The following is an 18,020-nucleotide window of genomic DNA, read 5'->3' on the forward strand; positions in this document are numbered from 1 at the left end:
TGGCAAAGGCACTTAGGGATCGGCCTCCGTAGTGGATAAGGATGGGGACAACCTTTAACAGAACTCTGTTACCAGCGCCTGGCCTGTCGAGGTAGAGGGAGTTAGAGGCAGAGTTGGTTAAGCAGCTCTCTTGTTTGACTACGTCTTGGCTAGCTCTCTCTGTTCTGGCGTTAATCTCATGGAGGGCCAGGGGGTGTTTCCCATTACAGCGACTGCATGGTTTCTTTAGAGTACACTGTGCAGCAAGCGCCAGCAGCGTTTAAGCACAATACACCATGCTCTTAGTCTTTCCCTGACTGGGATTAGTTTTGGAGGGTGGAACTGACTCACCAGCGCCGTGCAGGACTGTGACGCTTTGCCTGGCGGCACGGCTGTTATTCCTTGGATTTGGTCTGTCTCTACTTGCCCTTGGGGTGGCTTGGCCGTCAAACCCTTGACACCATGCCTCATAAAGGAGCCACTCAGACAAGTCCAGGAGGGTGTGGCAGGCTCCGGGCCATTTAAACTGGTGTCGCCAAAAGTCAGCACGCTGTTCAGCAGGAAGTTTAGTCAGCAGACGTGCTACATGGGAGCCACAGTTCAGTTCGACTTCCCCCTCAGGACCTAAAGTCTGCAGTAGGCCCACGAGGGATTGTACAAGAGGGTAAACTTCTGGAAGGCTGCTGTATCCCCACGCCTTACCTCAGGGGCGTCAAGCACACAAGCAATCCTCTGTTGGTGGGGTTGGCCAAATTTATAATGGAAGGCTGCCATGGTGTCAGTGTATGGGGTGGGGGAGTTCAGGTAGGCGTCGGCTATCACCTTAGCCTCTTCCAACTTAAGATGATAGACAAGGATCTGATATCTAAATAGTTCAGTGGTGTTAGCTGGGAGAAGGTTCTCTAATGCAATGCAAAGCCGGGCAAACTCACTTGGGTCTGGATTGGTAAACTTAGGGATTGTGGGCTGGGGGCCTCTGTATAGATGCTCGGCTACTGGGGGTAGTGCACTATAGTAAGGGGCTGGGCTGGGAGATGATGCTCTGAAGGCGGGTGGGCAGCATTGAGTTGCTGCAGATGGTAAGTACCTTCGGCTTCCGCAGGGTGCAGCTGAGGCCATGTGTGGTGGAGAGGGAGGGGGCCACACTGGGTCATAGACTGGCTCTCTAGGGGTGGAATAGTGCTGATAGCTGGCTTCTTCAATGTCTAGGAGGTCTCCCTCAGGTTCAGGCCAAGGTGGGGGATCGGGCCAGTCTTCATCTAGTTCGGCTTTAAGTTGGCTGGTAATAGGGGCTGGGGTCATAGGAGGGGCTTTAATTAGGCTTGACGAACCAGCGCTGGAAGGGCCTATTTCTGTTTTCAGGGAGCGAGCAACCTGTATCAGCTCTTTCATCGCCCTGCGGGCTTCATTCAGCTCCTTTAGACCTGACTGGATCCACTGTTGGGACTGGTGCAGCCTAGCATTCTCCTCCTGTATAGCTCTGATCTCCGTGGAACGGCTGGCATCTTGGTAAGGGACTGTCTGGGACAAATGTGTGGAGGGAGGGGGAAATGAGGTGCTCTGGAAGCGACCTGGGGCTAGCTGAGGTGTCTCAGGCTGAGCAGTATCACCAGGGAAGCTCCTGGAGTGGAGGGAACTTGGTGGTGATCTCCACTGTGATGGACCTCTTGGCTGATATCCTACATAGTCCACCTCATAGTCTTGCAACCTAGGAGGAGGATGTATTTGTCTCTTAGGCCTCACCACGGGATGTAGATGTTCTTCTGGGTCCATCTTGAAGGCTGTTTTCCAGCTCAAAGAACCAAAATGTTAGGTAGGAAGCTGGTACGCTAATTACTCAAATGTTCAACAGCAGACAAGATGGGGTGTCGGTCAGGACACAGGTAAAGAAGGACAGGATTTGAAACGATGCTCCAGCTGTATTTATTGCTCTCTGATGTTCACAACATCACAGCAGTCTAAAATAAGCAATAAAACAGCATTCAGCTCATTCATCAACACACACACACACACACTATACCGCCTTATTAAATGCAACTAGATAAAGGAGCACATAAAAAATATGAACAACTTAACATGGGCTCAAATAAAGGTCTGCATCAAACAAACAACCTCCTCTAGTTTCCCTCTTTCAGTATAACGACACATAACTTTACTATTCACATAGAAGTGAACCGACATGTAAATTCACGAGTGAACTTCATGCAACCTTAAGACACCGCAACGTGCGGCGGAAAAACAGTGCTAACTAGCATAGCGACTCGGTAATAAGCAAACAAACTTGCGACACGACACAGCAACACTCACGTTTCATCAGCGACTTGAAACTTGAAACATCGGCGGCTGGAACTGCAGGTACTATCAGGATTTATGTTCGTTATAAACTGACAATTAAATAACGAAGTACACCGGTACCCGTCCTCGGATTATACACGTCCTCGTCGCGGCAGAACAGGGACGTAGCGTAATGACGCCAACGTCGCATCACGTGATCGCAGTAGTAAAGTACAGGTGTAACTGAAATAATTGAGAGCAACATTAAATATATGTTTTCCCTCTGAAACTTGTGTTTTTGTTGTTTAATTATTATTTTTTTTAATAAATTATTTTTTTTGTTATGTTTTTACGAACCCATCCCTCCCACATCATTCACACACACTAAATATGATTCAGTGGAAAATGTTTAATAGTGAGTAAAATACATTATTGACATCTTCTCAAATCAAGCAACTCATTGTTTTATTATATTCAAATACACAAACACTGAATGTAACTGTTGTTGTTTTTCAGTCAAAAGTGAATTATTTGATTTTTAATACATGTAGGTTTTATACAAATATACAAAGGGATATACAGTATGATGGATTTGTGGATATCTGAACAGTGTTATTAGATCCATCATCGTTGTAGTGGACAAATTCCTGTGAGATTACATCACCGACTTGACCTTGAAATGATGTTGAATGATAAAATGAACATCATTAACGGAGAACAAACGGAGCACCCTGCTGTGGTCTGTGGTCAGTTGAAGTGTGAACAGTGGAGCTGGACAGTGCGCTGCTCACAGAATCACATATGTGAAGAGAGCCATGATGGCAGCGCTGATCAGCCCAGAGATGGGAACTGTGACAAACCAGGCGATGAAGATGTTCCTGAACAGACGCCAGTCGACTGATTTCCTGGAGCGCAGCCATCCCACGGCCACCACAGAGCCCACCTATGTTCCCAAGTTAATAAGCAGACGTGATCTCAGTGCCCATGAGTTCGAGAACATATAGTACTTTCATAGCATATGCTCAAAGCTGAACCCTCGTTTGATTATCACATGCATCTGTTGGGTCAAAGTTGCAGTACTTTTGAGTTTGTTTACCTTGCAGTGAGTTGTGCTGACAGGAAGACCAATATTGGATGCCACAACAACTGTGATTGCTGAAGCTAGTTCGATGCTGAAACCGCTAAATTGGAAGGAAACATGTTAGTGTGCTTTGACCATTGTGTGTATCAGATTTGTTTTGCTGTTGTGGGATATAAATATGTGGCATACCTGGAGGGTGTAATGGGAGTAAGGTCTTTCCCCATAGTCTGGATCACCCTCCGGCCCCATACCCAGAGACCGGTGCAGATACCCACTCCGCCGTACAGAAGCAACCAGATGGGTGTGGGTGCGTTGGACACCACAGAGCCGCTCTCATACAGCAGCCAGAGAGCCACCAGCGGGCCAATTGCATTGCTAGTGATAAAAACGGCTTATGTAAATCCTCTGAAAGAACAACATATACATAAATTCATCAGAATAAAAAAACAAAAAAAAAAAACACCTTGCCTACCTGACATCGTTCCCTCCGTGAGCAAAGGAGCCAAAGCACGCCGTAAGTATCTGCAAGAACTGGAAAAGCAAGGAGACAGCTGGTTGGTCGACCTCCAGCTCGTCCTCTTCCACAGCGAGGTCCCTGCCAGCTTCCTGAGTCACACTCCCATCCTGGACTGTACTCCCACTGGTCACCGCTGAGCTGTAGCTGCTGTAGCTGTCCACCCTCGACCTTCTCTGAATCCCACCATCCAGGTCCTTGTATTTAGGATCTCCTTGGATGCCATAAATGGCCATAGTGTAAGAGGTGTAGCTGTTGTTCCTCCTGATGGGCCGCTCCTCTGTGTCACTGTCACCGATGCAGTCACCGACTTTGGCCATGTGGAGCTTATGCAGCAGATCTTTGTAAAGGCCGGAGTCCTTATGGATCGTGTGGGACCTTCCGCTGTGAGGATCAGTGATCAGCATGGGGCCAACAGTGCCATTCAGACCTAGGAAAACAAAGTGGTTAATGTGATTCAATTGATGAACCTAGTTAGAATTGCTTGCAATTATATCTCCATGAATGTAACCTCTGAGGTCAAATATTTTGAGATTTACAAAAGCAGATACAAAAGAACAAATTAGATTTATCATTTCTAGGCATTAATTTCTCACCATTGCTGATGTCCAAGTCTTTGGTTTCCATATCATTGTTGTCCAAATCCGCCTCCTCTGAACCTCCAAGTTTGAAAGCCACCTTCTGACTGTCTGCTGGCGGGGTATGGGGTTGAGGGTCACTTGGTTTTGAGGGCTGCTCTGCTTGCGCAGGTTTGCTGGAGTTGTTCTCCATCAGTGGGGTTTCACATGGAGCAGCAGCTGTTTCTCCTGAAGTGCATTACAGTGTTCAGCTGAGATCGAGCATGTCACATGGTAGGCAAGGCTTGTACAAGCTTGTTTGTGCAAGACTAAAAAGTTAAACTCCAAAACATACCATCCACCATAAAAAGTAATTGAAAAGCTCCACTTTTTCATGACTGTTTTTAGCCACTCGAGAAATTTTCATCCAAAATAACTTTTCACTACTGAGCAAATAGGTTTAAGTAAGTTTCTATTCATTCATGCATTCGTCCAAAAATATAACATCTACTCACGTTTGATTTTCTTCTTGAGGCGTGGACAGACAACAAACCAAACGGCCAAAGCTGTGATGAAGGCACAGCCCACTGAAATGCACAGTGTGCCCCACCATGGTATTCTGTCAAAACCCAGCACTGTAAACACAAGACAGGGACATGAGACAGAACTGTGTCTTAGATAAGGAGAGACAGAAACTTAACTGGTTCTTTATCATTTTTTCATAACTCCTTCTGTCAGGTCCTTTGAACCCAGTAAGAATATATTTTTTAATACTTATACATTCCTATACACTTTAGTCTAGCATATAGTAACAACTACATATCATTTTATAATTCCAAGAAAAGGAAAAGGAGTTTTCCGAGGTAACTATGCCTCTTCCTGTCTCTGGCTTGTGGTCAGGTGATTTGTTCAAAATTTTATAAAACGTCTCAACAGCCCGTTCCAGTGTCTCAATATGTTCTTACAAGCAACAGTATCAGCGAGAGTACACACTCCTCCAATCAGATAGCAAGAGAGAGACCAGTCTTGCAGTACAGTGATAAAATACTTACAGTACACTCTGTTAAGGACACTTCTAGTATCTCACTTTTCTTTTATTGCGTCACAGAACGGCTAAAGAGACATTGCTGTAACCGCTATAAATAAAAGGTTTAATGCAGGTCAGTATGACAACACTACATTTTCCCCTTACAGATACAACTTACCTGATTACTCTTGTTGACAACAGCAGGTTAACAACAAATAAAAAGCCAGAGAGTAAAAGCAGTGGCTTTCATCAACAATTGAGCCATATGTCCACGGACATTAATCAGTCCATACACAGCTGAAGTGTGTAGGCAGAAAACATAACGTTTTAAATGAGCAAAATGAAAAACAAAAGGTTTTGTGTATCTCTGTGTCAGGAAATAAAATGAGGCTGGAATGTGTGCAGTATCAGTGTGAGAAGTGCACTCTGGATTACGCTGTAATTTTGCATAGCAGGAGTTATGGTGTGTTATATTCCTTGACCCACACACACCGGCCTGCAGCCTTCAGTGAAGGGCCCAGGCCAGTTGACTTCTTGATAAGTTCAATCCTGCAAATGAAAGAAAAAGGAATGGAAATTTTCCATTTAATAGTCGTGTCCTATTCAGATTCTTATTTAGCTAGTTTTTATTTTATTCCTGCTGTGTTTTCTTGCTTTAATCATGTTTTTAATTAGTGTCTGGCCCTTTAGGTTTTTGTATAAATCACCAGACAGAAATGCCAGAGAAGAAATTTCTTTTGGTTAATGAAATAATGCCCAAAATGTCTGAGAATGATCTGACATGCCTAAATATTTATGACATGGTCTTCATTTTTTGCCACCTACTTTTGCCTTATGAAGACTGTCATCAAGTCTCCTCTGTGTCTCCAGTGACACATTTATTCAGACCTTATCTTGCTCCAGGGATATCAGCATCTGCTGTGTTAGTGCAGTGCAGTAAGTCAGAAGAAGCACAGAGTGTGGTGTGTGGGCCTGATACTCACATGGTGCTCCTGTAAACATGATGGAGAAGAGGTTGATGCCCATAGTGATGGCGTAGAAGACAGGAAGAGCTCTGAGGCCGTTGGGTACAGGGTCAGCCTGAGGAAAGCAGTTTTGTAAGTGCTCAGTGAGACGTGTCTGGGTCATGTGCAAAACTCTGTTTCACTGGTGGAAGCTAACTAAGCACATTTACCCAAAAACTATACCTAAAGAAAACATTCCATGTTTTGGGAAATTTTTTCTAACTGTATCTCTGTACTTTTACTTAAGTATCATTTCAAGTGCAGGACCTTTTACTTGTAATGGAGTATTATTATACTTTGGTACAGGATCTGAACATTTCATTAACCAGTGGAGACTTCAAACAACATTTATTTAACATGTACACTGGAAAGAAATATCTTACCTTGTTCAGAATGAATTTGCGAATAAAGTAGAAGAGAATTCCTGACATGATGCCGGAGAGCACAGGTGACAGGAACCAGGACGACACTTTGGATAGCAAAAGACATTTACTGATTAATTTGCTTGTATTGAAGATTTAACAGAAACTTGTTTTCAGATGTGCAGGAAAAAAAAGGATATTCACCAATACGCAGTAATTCCATCCATTTGACCCCTTGGTGACCTCTGGCTACCATGGAGAAACCAATTGTAGCTCCAACAATACAGTGGGTTCCAGAAATGGGGAGCTTCAGGAATGATGCAGCCAGCTGCCACACAGCAGAGCCTGTAGTACAAAAACATGAGTGAGGCCTGAGCTCAGAATCTGAAAATACACTAGTCAGAAATGTTAATTACTTTATTTCTGATGCACCGTTCAAGCAAATTCAAAAGGAATTTCAATGTAACATACGTATGTGAGTGCTTACCGCACATTGCACTTATCGATCCTGCCATCAAGACGTGTTCGGAGCCGTTGTACATCCGGACGTCAATTATACCCTGTCGGATGGTCTCGCTGACTTTGGCCCCCAGCAGCACTGAGCCCACTGTCTCAAAGATAGTGGCCAGGATGCAGGCCTGCCGCAGGGTGACCACCCCGGAGCCCACTGCCGTACCAAAGGAGTTGGCTACATCATTTGCCCCCACAGAGAAAGCCAGGATGAAGGCAATGATGAAACCTAGTATCAACAGCCACATGTAGCCTGACATGTCAGACTGCGAGGCCAGAGCCACAGTAGTGGCAGCAGCCAGGGTTGCCAGTGTAGTTGTATCCATCACTACTAATTTATTTTATTTAAAACGATCAGAGTTAAACCAAACCAAGTTACTGTGGTTTGACAGTGACTTATGAGGTAATATGTATTTATAAATAAATTTTGGCCACAAAAAGGAATCAAGAACCCCTTAGTCCAACACTAATGGGAAGAAATTGAAATTTATTGCTAGCTGGGTATGCAGGGCTTGTCTGCAGACTTCATCATAAAATGACAGGTCACAGAGACGGGGGAGGGATCCATTGTCACAGCGAGCCTCTGATGATACACACTGCAAAAACACATAAGTACACGAGTTAGCGCTAAGTTGAGCTGCATATATTAACAAGCACCAAACTATCTGACAAATCCAAACAGCAAGTGTCATTTTGTTCTGCAGGCATGATTTAGCAAGCTATGGCAGAAGGAAGTGGTTATGATGAATGTTTTATACCAGTTGTAAGTCATTACTGGTGTCAGCTACATTCAAGTTTGGCATAAAACTGCTGGAGCATAACATTACTGTAGAGTTTTCTGTCTGAACAGGAGGCTGTGGAGAGCTGAGTTAATCATAACTTGAGATGGAGTCAGTGTCTGAACTCACTAATGCAGCTTAGAGGTTAGTACCCGTTCTTTGGGCTATTCATGAAATTATTTACACAACAAAAACAGGAAGAAGACTCTAAAATACCTCCATAAATTATGGAATGTACATGTTTTACGAGCAACAGTGTCCCTCAAATAAAAAATACAGTCATAAATTGAGGGTTGGTTGTGTAATTGTCCTCTCATATATTATAATGCCCATAATAACCATAGAGACTCACACTGGACATAGGCTGTAGTACAACAGTGACTTTAAAGTAACTTCCCTGCACTTTTAAGTATGTTTAATCTCCCGGGGTGTTTTAATAGGATTTCCTAAGCTTTTAAACCATTAATAGCTAATGCCTAAATGGAATGAAATCCATCTATGCGATGAAATCTACCACTGTAGTCCCGTTTCTTTACGACTTCTCTTGTGTGTCCGGGTTACACTTTCACTACAACATTTCAACAGGTGCGCGGAGAGCGTTACATAATAACGGTAGCCCCCAAAATTCCAGCGAAAATCACAAATAAATCCACTTAAATAAAAAAAGGGACTTTAGAGCTGCGAATAATTGGCCTATTGAGGGCCGTCAGCAGTTCCGTCATTTTGAACCAACTCACCGTCAGTATAGAAAATAGCGGTATGTTAATCTCTTTAGCTGCTCTTGCATAATTCAAATGGAGTGACAACACAGCCAAAAAAGAAAAGAAAAGAAACAAAATAAACTAAACAGAGAAAAATACTCACATGTGAGACCAAAGTGAAAGTGTTCTTGCTGTCAGGTTAGAGCAGCAGAGAGCTGTATGCAAAGCGAGAGGATATCGTGAGCGGCAGTCAGGAGGAGGGTGGAGGGGGGAAGTCCAGCAGCCTGTAATGTTTGGAGGCTCCTGTTGGAGGTTGGTTTATATATTGAGCTGGTTGGGTACACGCCTTTCCAGTCATGGTCATGAGACCACTGCGGCCCAAAGCTAATGTTTAGCTGGTTTGTTGACAGGGGGGAAAAAAATAAAATAATTATAGTTGTCTTTGATTATGTTTCTTTACGGCATATGAACCCCAAATCCCCCAAATGATGTTTTTCCCCTAACCACCACCACCACCACCACCTCGGAGAAACTTAAAAGTCTATTGTTTTGCCTAAATATATCCTCTGTCTTAAAGAAAAATATTTCAGGTAACGGTGTGTTTATGGTAATCGGGGGATTCTTTATTTTCATATAATCATTGTAATATTCCTGGACACTATGTATAGTTTGAACAAGTACAAATAAGAAAGACAGTGATGACCCAAAACTATCCATGATGAACTGAATCTCTCTCTCTCTGTGTTAAAAAGACCAGAGAATGATCTTTTTATTTAAGTCACAACATGGTCTCAACTCTGGCGCCACCTACTGGCCAAACGTAACATATTCTGCACTCTAACGCTAAACGAATGGGACGTGTTTCCACTTTGTATTGAGGTGATTATTGTACAGTATCATGGGGGGTATATATATATATATATATATATATATATATATATATATATATATATTTCAAGGGTCTTTTTCTCTTGTTCTTCTGGATTTAAGGATGTTAGTGTTAAAGATGTTCCACCACAGAAAATGAGTTCTGCCACTATATGCTCACACTGAACCAAAGTTTAGTCCATGGAGCATCACCTATAGTTTGTATAGCTCACTAAGCAAGTGTAGCTAAGCAGAACGTCATGCAACAGTTACAGACTGTTACTAATCAACCTGTTATTTGCCGTGAATAGTCACTTTACTGAGAAACTCCATGAGAGTGTCAGGCTGCCTTCAACCTCAGCAGAATTGCTTCTTGTCTGAAATGCTACAGTGCCTCCAAATCTGCTGATAAGTTCCTCTTCATTACTGATTTATTCAGAGCCTGCTGGATGATGGAGCTTGGATCTGCGGCATCTGTGACAAGTCAGCCCGTGTGCACAAGTGCCACCCGTGTGGAATATTTTGACCTTCCCAAAGCATGTGACAGGGTGAAATGGAAGTGACTCACAACTGAAAAGACATTTCAAGGTGATGGAAGCAGTCAACGTGTCCACACACACTGGTATCAGTTGCTTTATGCTATAAATGATATGTATTATGATATCTGTAGATTAATCCTTACAGGTAGAGATATCACTTATTATATCTACTTTATAAAAGAAGAGGTTTGTTACAATTCCTGAGTATTAAGTGCTATAGTTTTTATTGTTGATCAGACACATTGATATGCAGTTGTGATATTCTGAAAACAGCCATCAGGGGATTTGGAGAAATGAATGTGTTATATAGAACAGAGGGAGAGAGAGAGAGAGTCCAAAGACCAGAATTTAACTAGTGAAGGACAGGACCAAACAGAAGAGAAACCACATTGTTCCACCTAAGACAGTCAATAGACATAATTACCATTTCTCAAATCCATACTGGATAGTACAATGGGTCATTTGATGTATGATTTAAGTCTGCCAAATCCTTCAAAATAAAATTTGGAGGTTACAAACAGCACAGGTGATTCTTATCAGGATATGTGTTGTGAGTAATGTTTGCAAGGGTTTGTCTGTTAAAATATTTCACTTGAGGTTACATGAAACGCATCTGCATAAACTACATTTCCACATATGTTAAAAAAAGGGGAAATTTTGGTAGCATGACCTGTTTTAAATTTCAGAATAATTTCATATCACATTCACGTGCTATTGTAGGTCAGATGAAGATGCTAGCTTGGGACTGTGAATAATTGCTATCTAAGCAATTATCCTAGATACCTATCATAGGTCATTTAAATACAACAAGGATGAACATGAACTTTGAAAATGAATCACAACACACAACACCGCGGTAGATACACAGTCATTCCATGAAATCATATTCTCATGAGATTAGAGTCGTAATTTTGATTATATACAAAACAGACCAGACAAAGTGCAAGAACTTTCCCAGAGGGCTTGGCCAATCTTCTGTATTGTGACGGATACATAATTACTACTGCCACAGTGAAACTGAGTTAAATGTTGTTTTCTGTCGTGTTTGAGGTATTCGGGATTGTAATTATCCGTCATTGTTGTCTCAGACAAGAATGTGCATTTGTTTTGCAGCAGCTTGAGAAGTTCTTCTCTTAACATTCTCATGACCATGTTGTGTATGTTTCAAGTGCCACAACAACAACTTAGCTGCACTGAACAACAACAATACACAGCTGAAAACATCTGATTTATCTTAAACTGTAAACTTGCATATTCCTGTGGCAGGTGTATCAAATACAGAGTATATCTTCAAACACCCTCTAAGTTTATCTGCTGCAAAATAATCGCTGATGCAGACTCTTCAGAGAATTATACCGTGCATTATTTTCTTTAGCAGTGCCATAGACATAAACTTAATATTTTGAATGACAAACACACTCCATGTTTAAACTCTTACTAAAAAGCACAGTCAATTAATAATGGAAGTGGATTAAAAGCTTATGAATGAAGCATGATGTGCAGTAGTAATGACCTGTTATACCATCGCCTCCCAGTGGTAAGCTGAGCAAAGTATTTTCTCCACCTTTCTCTCTCTCTCTGTCTCTCTTGTTTCTGAGGGTCTCTCGGTCAAACCAGATCTCTCATTCAGCAAGTTTACCCGGAGAACTGTGCTTTTGGTTGTTTGTGCTTTTCACCGTGCAACATGAGACCATTTGTCATTGACAATGTCAGATGTTTCAGCTTTATCTGAGGGCCTCTAGGTGGCATCAATGCCCCTGTTCAGGTTACACTGGCTAATGAATATACTCCATGTGGAAATACCTGTTTAAACGCCTAATGAGGAAAAGTAATAATCAGCAGTTTGATCACTATTGGCTCTTGTACGTGTGGATTTGCTGCAAGATATGTCTGATGTGAACTTTGTGTTACTGCACAGTGGATTTTAAGAGGTTTTGTGCAGATGTCTCAACTCAAACTGCACAAGGACAGTAGTTTATTTGTTTTTAATGGTTTGATGGTTTAATGGTTTTAATCTAAAATCACATTCAGTTCACATTTCTCCTTATTACCACCCCTGATTCATTACTGTCTTCCCAAGATGTTCAACTTGTCAGAACATTCAGGTTATTTCCCACTTCGGTAAAACTGACCAACTCTGTAATTTCAACAGAACTTTTGGAATCTCTTTTTTAATGTTGCATATCATATTTTAAGATAGACAAGATAGGACTTGCAAATAAGCAACTGAAGAGCGCTGCTGGTTCTCATGCTCAGGCGTATATTAGCCCAACCCTTCCTTCCCCGCTTCCCTCCCTCCTATCCCTTGCCAAACAGGATCTGTAGGATCTCACAGAGTCATTTTCTCAGGAGACAGGAATGTCAGAGCACAAGGCCTGGTGCCTGCTGGAACATGCACCCTCACATTCCCTCAAACTTACAGGAAAAAGTCCCAGAATGTGTTGCTCATACATTTATTTAATTTCCACTCAGTGTGTGGTAACAACTCTGTAAAGTGCCATGTGTGCACCGGACGTGCTGTAGACGCACACTGACTCACTATTGAAATTAGATTGTCTGGTACACCACCCTGCTCACCTTTTGCAAGGTGTACGTGAGTTCACGAACTTTGAGTTTAAAAAGAGTTTTATTTGTTTTGTGACATCCTTAGTTTCTTTTTCTGAATAAATTCTGACAAAAGTAATGAAAGTTTTCACTTGTTAGCGATGTTTTTTTTTTTTTTGACAGACTTGTCAGATGAAACCACACAAACTTGCTTTTACAAATGACAAACACACAAAACTATTAAACGGTTTTTGAGATTTTTTCCATAAGTCTTTGTCTTGTGTACAACTTATAAGCATGATATTATACAGCAGATAGACTAGTCATTTAGACCATAAGGAATCCAGGTGTATCAGAATATAAATATAAAACAATGAAATTGTGGCATCCAAGCTGCATAAAAAGAATGACACAAAATCAAAGAAATGTAAAGGATTATCTGGCTGATTTCTCAATCATCCCACATCACCATCTACAGTATCTCAGGTATTCAGATGCTATCCACAAGCAGAGGCTAAAAATGTAACAAAACAGGGATTAATGCTACATTTGTCTGTCAGTGTGTCTTTGGACACACACATGTCTAAAGTGACCGCCCTCCTGCATCTGTTAGCTTCCCCTCTCAACTCTAGCATAGGCATTTCCATTGCTCGACAAGAGCTGCACGCAGTGAAATGTTAAAAGTCCAGTTTCCTCCCGTATCCGAGGCTGTTTCTGCTTTAATTGACAGACCAGCGGCTGGAAGTTGGCGATGAGCTGCTGGTGGACTCTTTGTGGGACTGATTTGGGCTGTGGGTGGGGGAGTGGGTAACACTTGGACTGCTGGGAGGTGTGGAGGAACAGGAGGAAGACTTGGATTTAATCTGCAGCCACTTGTCTCCCAAGGCCTTGGCAAAGTGGTCATCGACAGACACACTGATGGAGAGCTGCTGGGAGCGAGCTTTCTGGTAGTTCACCCCGAGGCTTCTCTGGAAATGCTCTTCAACTACGTGATCGTAGTTGCATTTGGAAACCACTGGAAAAGAATAGATGAAGGACAAGTGTCAAACACACACCTCAGTGAGTCAGTAAAAGTGAGCGGATATCCGTATTATGATGCATATGTGACGAGTAGGGAGTGACCGTCTGGAGAGTGAGCTCATTCACAGGAGTGTGAGACTGACCTGATGAGTGGCTTCTGTGGGCCTCGGATCTGCAGGAGGGATTTCTTACTGAGGAGACACAAGTGATCACAGAGGGACGCATCTGAAAAAAAAAAAACAAAGCAAAAAAAAGGGATGGGTTATTAATTTGACTAATAGAACAGACAAAACCGTCACCCTGATTTGTGCGTCCTCTTCAGCCGCAAAAATCTGTATTGTTGTTTTAATTTGTCCTAAACCTGACTGTGCACTTAATCCCATTACAAGAAAAACAGTGTACTGTGGTTTGGTTAGAAAACGAAATGATTAGAGAACCAATTAAACTGGTTGGGTTTGCCAATGAAGGTCAGATCACTCCCAGTGTGGTGGCATAAACAGGTCAAAGAAAGAGCAGTCTGTTTGGTCTTGTTGATGGCATTCCTCCCTCCATTGCTCACATTTTCTTCCTGAATCCGGCTGGATTGCATAGCTTGGACAAGCTTAGGCCTGTAGGCACTCCACTTGGAGTTGGATTCACTGACTACAGACAGGAGATGTACCACTGAGGTGGGTAGCCTGGAGCTACACCGACACTACAAAGGGTCATACTGTATTGCTACTTTTCATGAGTTATGGCCGCACCAAAGGTCCTTGATCTTTGAGAAAATCACACTGAACATGTTGAAGACATGAGCAGTACTTTTTGTGTGTGTGTGTGTGTGTGTGGGGGGGGGGGGGGGGGGGGGGGTGCTTACCTGGATTTGAGTGGTGGCATTGCTTTTGGACTTTTCCTCTGTGTTTTCAGGGTCTTTTCTTGGTTTCTTGATGAGGGCAAGTGGTTCATCCATGACTGGTGCATAGTACACGTGGGTGGGCAGAGGGCTGGTGGGGCTGGGTGTTGGACTCCAGGTGGATGTGGGGCTCTGCGGGCTGTTAAACACAGCTGGTGCAGTTCCCTGGGCTGCTTTGGCACTGCTTCTGCTCAGCACCCGCTCTCGCCTGAAGCAATCATTCATCAGAAAATGTCACATCTCTTTTACAATAATTTCCATATAATTAATTATGTTTTTAGCAAGGAATTATTACTGGAAACATGAATAAACCAGTTTCACCAACCTTTCCTCCAGTGTCAGACCTCTCTCATGGCTGCGCTTGCGTTTGACCGGATACACTGTTGGGGCTCGGACCCGGTCATTTGTAATATGTCTGTATCTGTCTTCGCTTCTGAGGTGGGGCTGACCTGGTGAACAAAATCACAGTGCAGAATTAGAATAAGATGTTTTCAGAAAATACAATCTTATTTGCTAGAACGAATCAATCCAATAAAAACACAGACCATATATGTGCACTGATTATTTTACTACACTGATAATGGTGTGTGACACTCAGTGATGAGTAACTGCTTGTTTTGATCCATGACATCAACCGGCATGACTACTATTCGTGGGAAAACGTTTTTTTTTTGTCACCGTTAATTGTAAACTCCGTTAAGCTGTAGAACTCGATCTACCTGATCAGTGAGCGTTGCAAAACTACACAGCTGATTCAGTGCTAACGGTAAATGTTGTTTTTCTGCATAATGTTGGCATTCAGCCCGTTCACACTGTCAAAAGGGCACAATCAACATGTTTTGTTATCATGGGATGTCACACATCTGAAAGGTTTTGGTTACTGAGGACCCTGATTTGGGCGGCACCCCTTTGTGAAAGGGCCATCCATCAAGGTGAACACACATAGTCACGCGTGCACTGGATTTTTCCAATTAAACAAGTTGAAGCACATCAGAAAGAAGCTGGTGATGTCAGTGCTGAATGAGAGGAGTGCATGTTGTATCCGGACTACTCACAAGTTTAAATCACTAAATGATTTAGAGATAGCTGTTTTTTTTTAAATAAATGCAGGTTTGTCTCTTACACTCTCTTACACTTTCACTCATTATTCATCAAAGCAACAGGAATCATATTTAACCAAACCAGTTTGCGCTTGTGTCTCACACCAACACATTCACATGTTCAAAACAGTCATGCATACAGTCAAAACACAAAGTACTGTTTGAAAATGTAGTGGCAGCAGAATTACACCTGGCCCATTGTTTGACTGTATGCTCAGTTAACACCTGAAAATGAGTCCTTCAGCTATATTCAAATCAGTCATTCAGTGCTAGAAAACCACCCATCTACATCTACCACTTCACTGAACTGAAACAATAGGAGATTAACTGCTTTTTAACTGTGAAACAAACCAAAAGAAAAGGTCGTTCACAATGTCTTCACATCCAATCTGCATTTCCTCATGGCCAAACACTTCAACACCTGTGAGCTACTCCTTCACACAGAGAGCCACTGTGGAGGAGGAGGAGGAGGGGGGGTGCAGGTATAACCACACCTATGCTGATTTTCTAATGCCTCAGGCATAGGTATTTCTTCCTTATTAGCAGAGGGGATATGCTGCCTGACCTTATGCTTTGCTGCATTTAATCAGATTTTATGGAGATCCCACAGAAACACAGCACTGTCAGTGACAACACCATTTACAGAATCTTAATTCAGTCTTGAGAAAAGCCAACAAGTATTAAGAGAGAGTCCTTAACTCTAAGGACTTAAAGGTCTAATCCTGTATGAAATCTACTTATATCTTTTCTGTATGACATATTTCAAAAAATATATTTTAAAAGTTGAACATTCTTGTTAGCTTATATCTTCTGTTTGACTGTCACCCCATCTGATTCTTTCTATTTGAAACTGTTTATAAAAATCACTCACAGAACAAAGGTAAATGCCACTGTAATGAACACAGATATTATATAACCTTGTAAGATGACATAACATCTAAACATGTATTTGTATAACATTAAAATGTTGTAGGGTAATCATAGCAGAGACGTAATTCCACTGATCAAAGTAACACAAGTATTAACAGTCATCCAGCAACATGAGGCAGAAAAAGAAAGTGACAATCGAGCTTACCTTCTAAAATGTAGACCTTGAAGCCACTGCTCATCCGAGTAATGTAGTGGAAATTAGCCACGGCCATGGCTCCTTGTCTTTGTCTGAGTGGAGCCAAATACAGAGGAACACCTTGACTGCTGGAGCTTACAGGACACAATGCACCTCAGTTATAGATTGTATTGGAAAGGTAATGAGATGCTGGGTCTGAGCTCAGCCAGGTAAAGTATCAGGTGAGTGCAGATAGGTGCAGTGGCTTCCCTGTGACTCATTTCCTGCATTCGGATTGGCTGTTGTCAGAGCCAATCAGAGTCCCTCATTCGCTGAGTGTTGTTATTGTCCTACAGGCAGTATGTGCTCACACTTAGGCCTGTCTCAAAAGTTGAAAGTGGAGTTGCTAAATGTTATAGTTCCAGAGAATTCACAGTGATCAGATAAATTTTTGCTTCATTCAGCATTTTCTTTCTTGGAAGACATTATAACAAATACACTTCTTTGGTCATAAATCAGTTCTTCATACAACTTTTAAAATATTTTTTCCCCCTAAGCCGTGAAGAAAGTGAAGTGTGTCTTTTGTTTCCCTGCGTGGAGTCAGCACCTGTCCCACTCCCCTCCCTCCCTCCCTCCTAATCTGCAATCTCACCAAACTGCATTTTTTCGAGCGCTTAGCCCACCGGAGCTCCAGTCATTCCACTGACCTGCCCATACACGCACGCAGCTGCACTGTGAGCCTGCCTCGCCAGTAATCCAAAGGCTTTTGTTGATGGCCAGACAAAGACTCCTAAGTCCTGAAAATGCTGCTGCCATGAGAACAATCTCGCCTGAGCACGCTGAGGAGTTTGGCCACACGTAGACAGTCTTTGGACCATTCGGATACTTTGTGACATTGGCACGGCTGAAAATATTATTAATTAGTGTAATTAATATGTTTTGAGACATGTTTGCACATTTAGCACATTGAGAATCAATAAAACTGATGCCCTGTGCTGCCCCTGATATTGACTGATACATTAGTGAGTTTTAGTCCATTTAATACTGCTGGTGATTGTCGTCTTAACAGGGAAACAGCAGCTACTGAACAAGATCGCTTCAAACATGACACATAGCTTCATATATAAAGGCCTCGTTGTGAATAGATGCATGAATAGTGTTATGTTGGGTTTAATTTAAGCTCAACACTGCCTCCCTAAGCCTTACGCTGCAATGGCATGGCATC

At 42.4% G+C, this 18,020-nt stretch overlaps 2 protein-coding genes across 2 annotated transcripts; both read right to left on the reverse strand.

Annotated features, from left to right (window-relative positions):
- Positions 1–2,650: 2,650 nt before the first annotated feature.
- On the reverse strand, positions 2,651–9,074 carry slc20a1a (solute carrier family 20 member 1a). The gene is made up of 11 exons (XM_041042986.1): positions 8,952–9,074; positions 7,286–7,904; positions 7,003–7,143; positions 6,820–6,905; positions 6,416–6,512; positions 4,921–5,040; positions 4,445–4,654; positions 3,807–4,278; positions 3,524–3,709; positions 3,350–3,434; positions 2,651–3,196 (listed from the first exon to the last, which is right to left on the reverse strand). Exons 2-11 carry the CDS (start codon positions 7,632–7,634, stop codon positions 3,041–3,043), a joined length of 1,902 nt encoding a protein of 633 aa, XP_040898920.1. The 5' UTR covers positions 7,635–7,904; positions 8,952–9,074; the 3' UTR covers positions 2,651–3,040.
- Positions 9,075–12,518: 3,444 nt separating this feature from the next.
- On the reverse strand, positions 12,519–16,968 carry vgll4l (vestigial like 4 like). The gene is made up of 5 exons (XM_041041342.1): positions 16,826–16,968; positions 14,976–15,099; positions 14,615–14,858; positions 13,902–13,983; positions 12,519–13,753 (listed from the first exon to the last, which is right to left on the reverse strand). The coding sequence occupies exons 1-5, from the start codon at positions 16,890–16,892 to the stop codon at positions 13,458–13,460; spliced, it is 813 nt and encodes a 270-aa protein (XP_040897276.1). The 5' UTR covers positions 16,893–16,968; the 3' UTR covers positions 12,519–13,457.
- Between the last annotated feature and the right edge of the window lie 1,052 nt (positions 16,969–18,020).

Source organism: Toxotes jaculatrix, chromosome 7 (genome assembly GCF_017976425.1).
Source record: "Toxotes jaculatrix isolate fToxJac2 chromosome 7, fToxJac2.pri, whole genome shotgun sequence".
Taxonomy (NCBI): Eukaryota; Metazoa; Chordata; class Actinopteri; family Toxotidae; genus Toxotes; species Toxotes jaculatrix.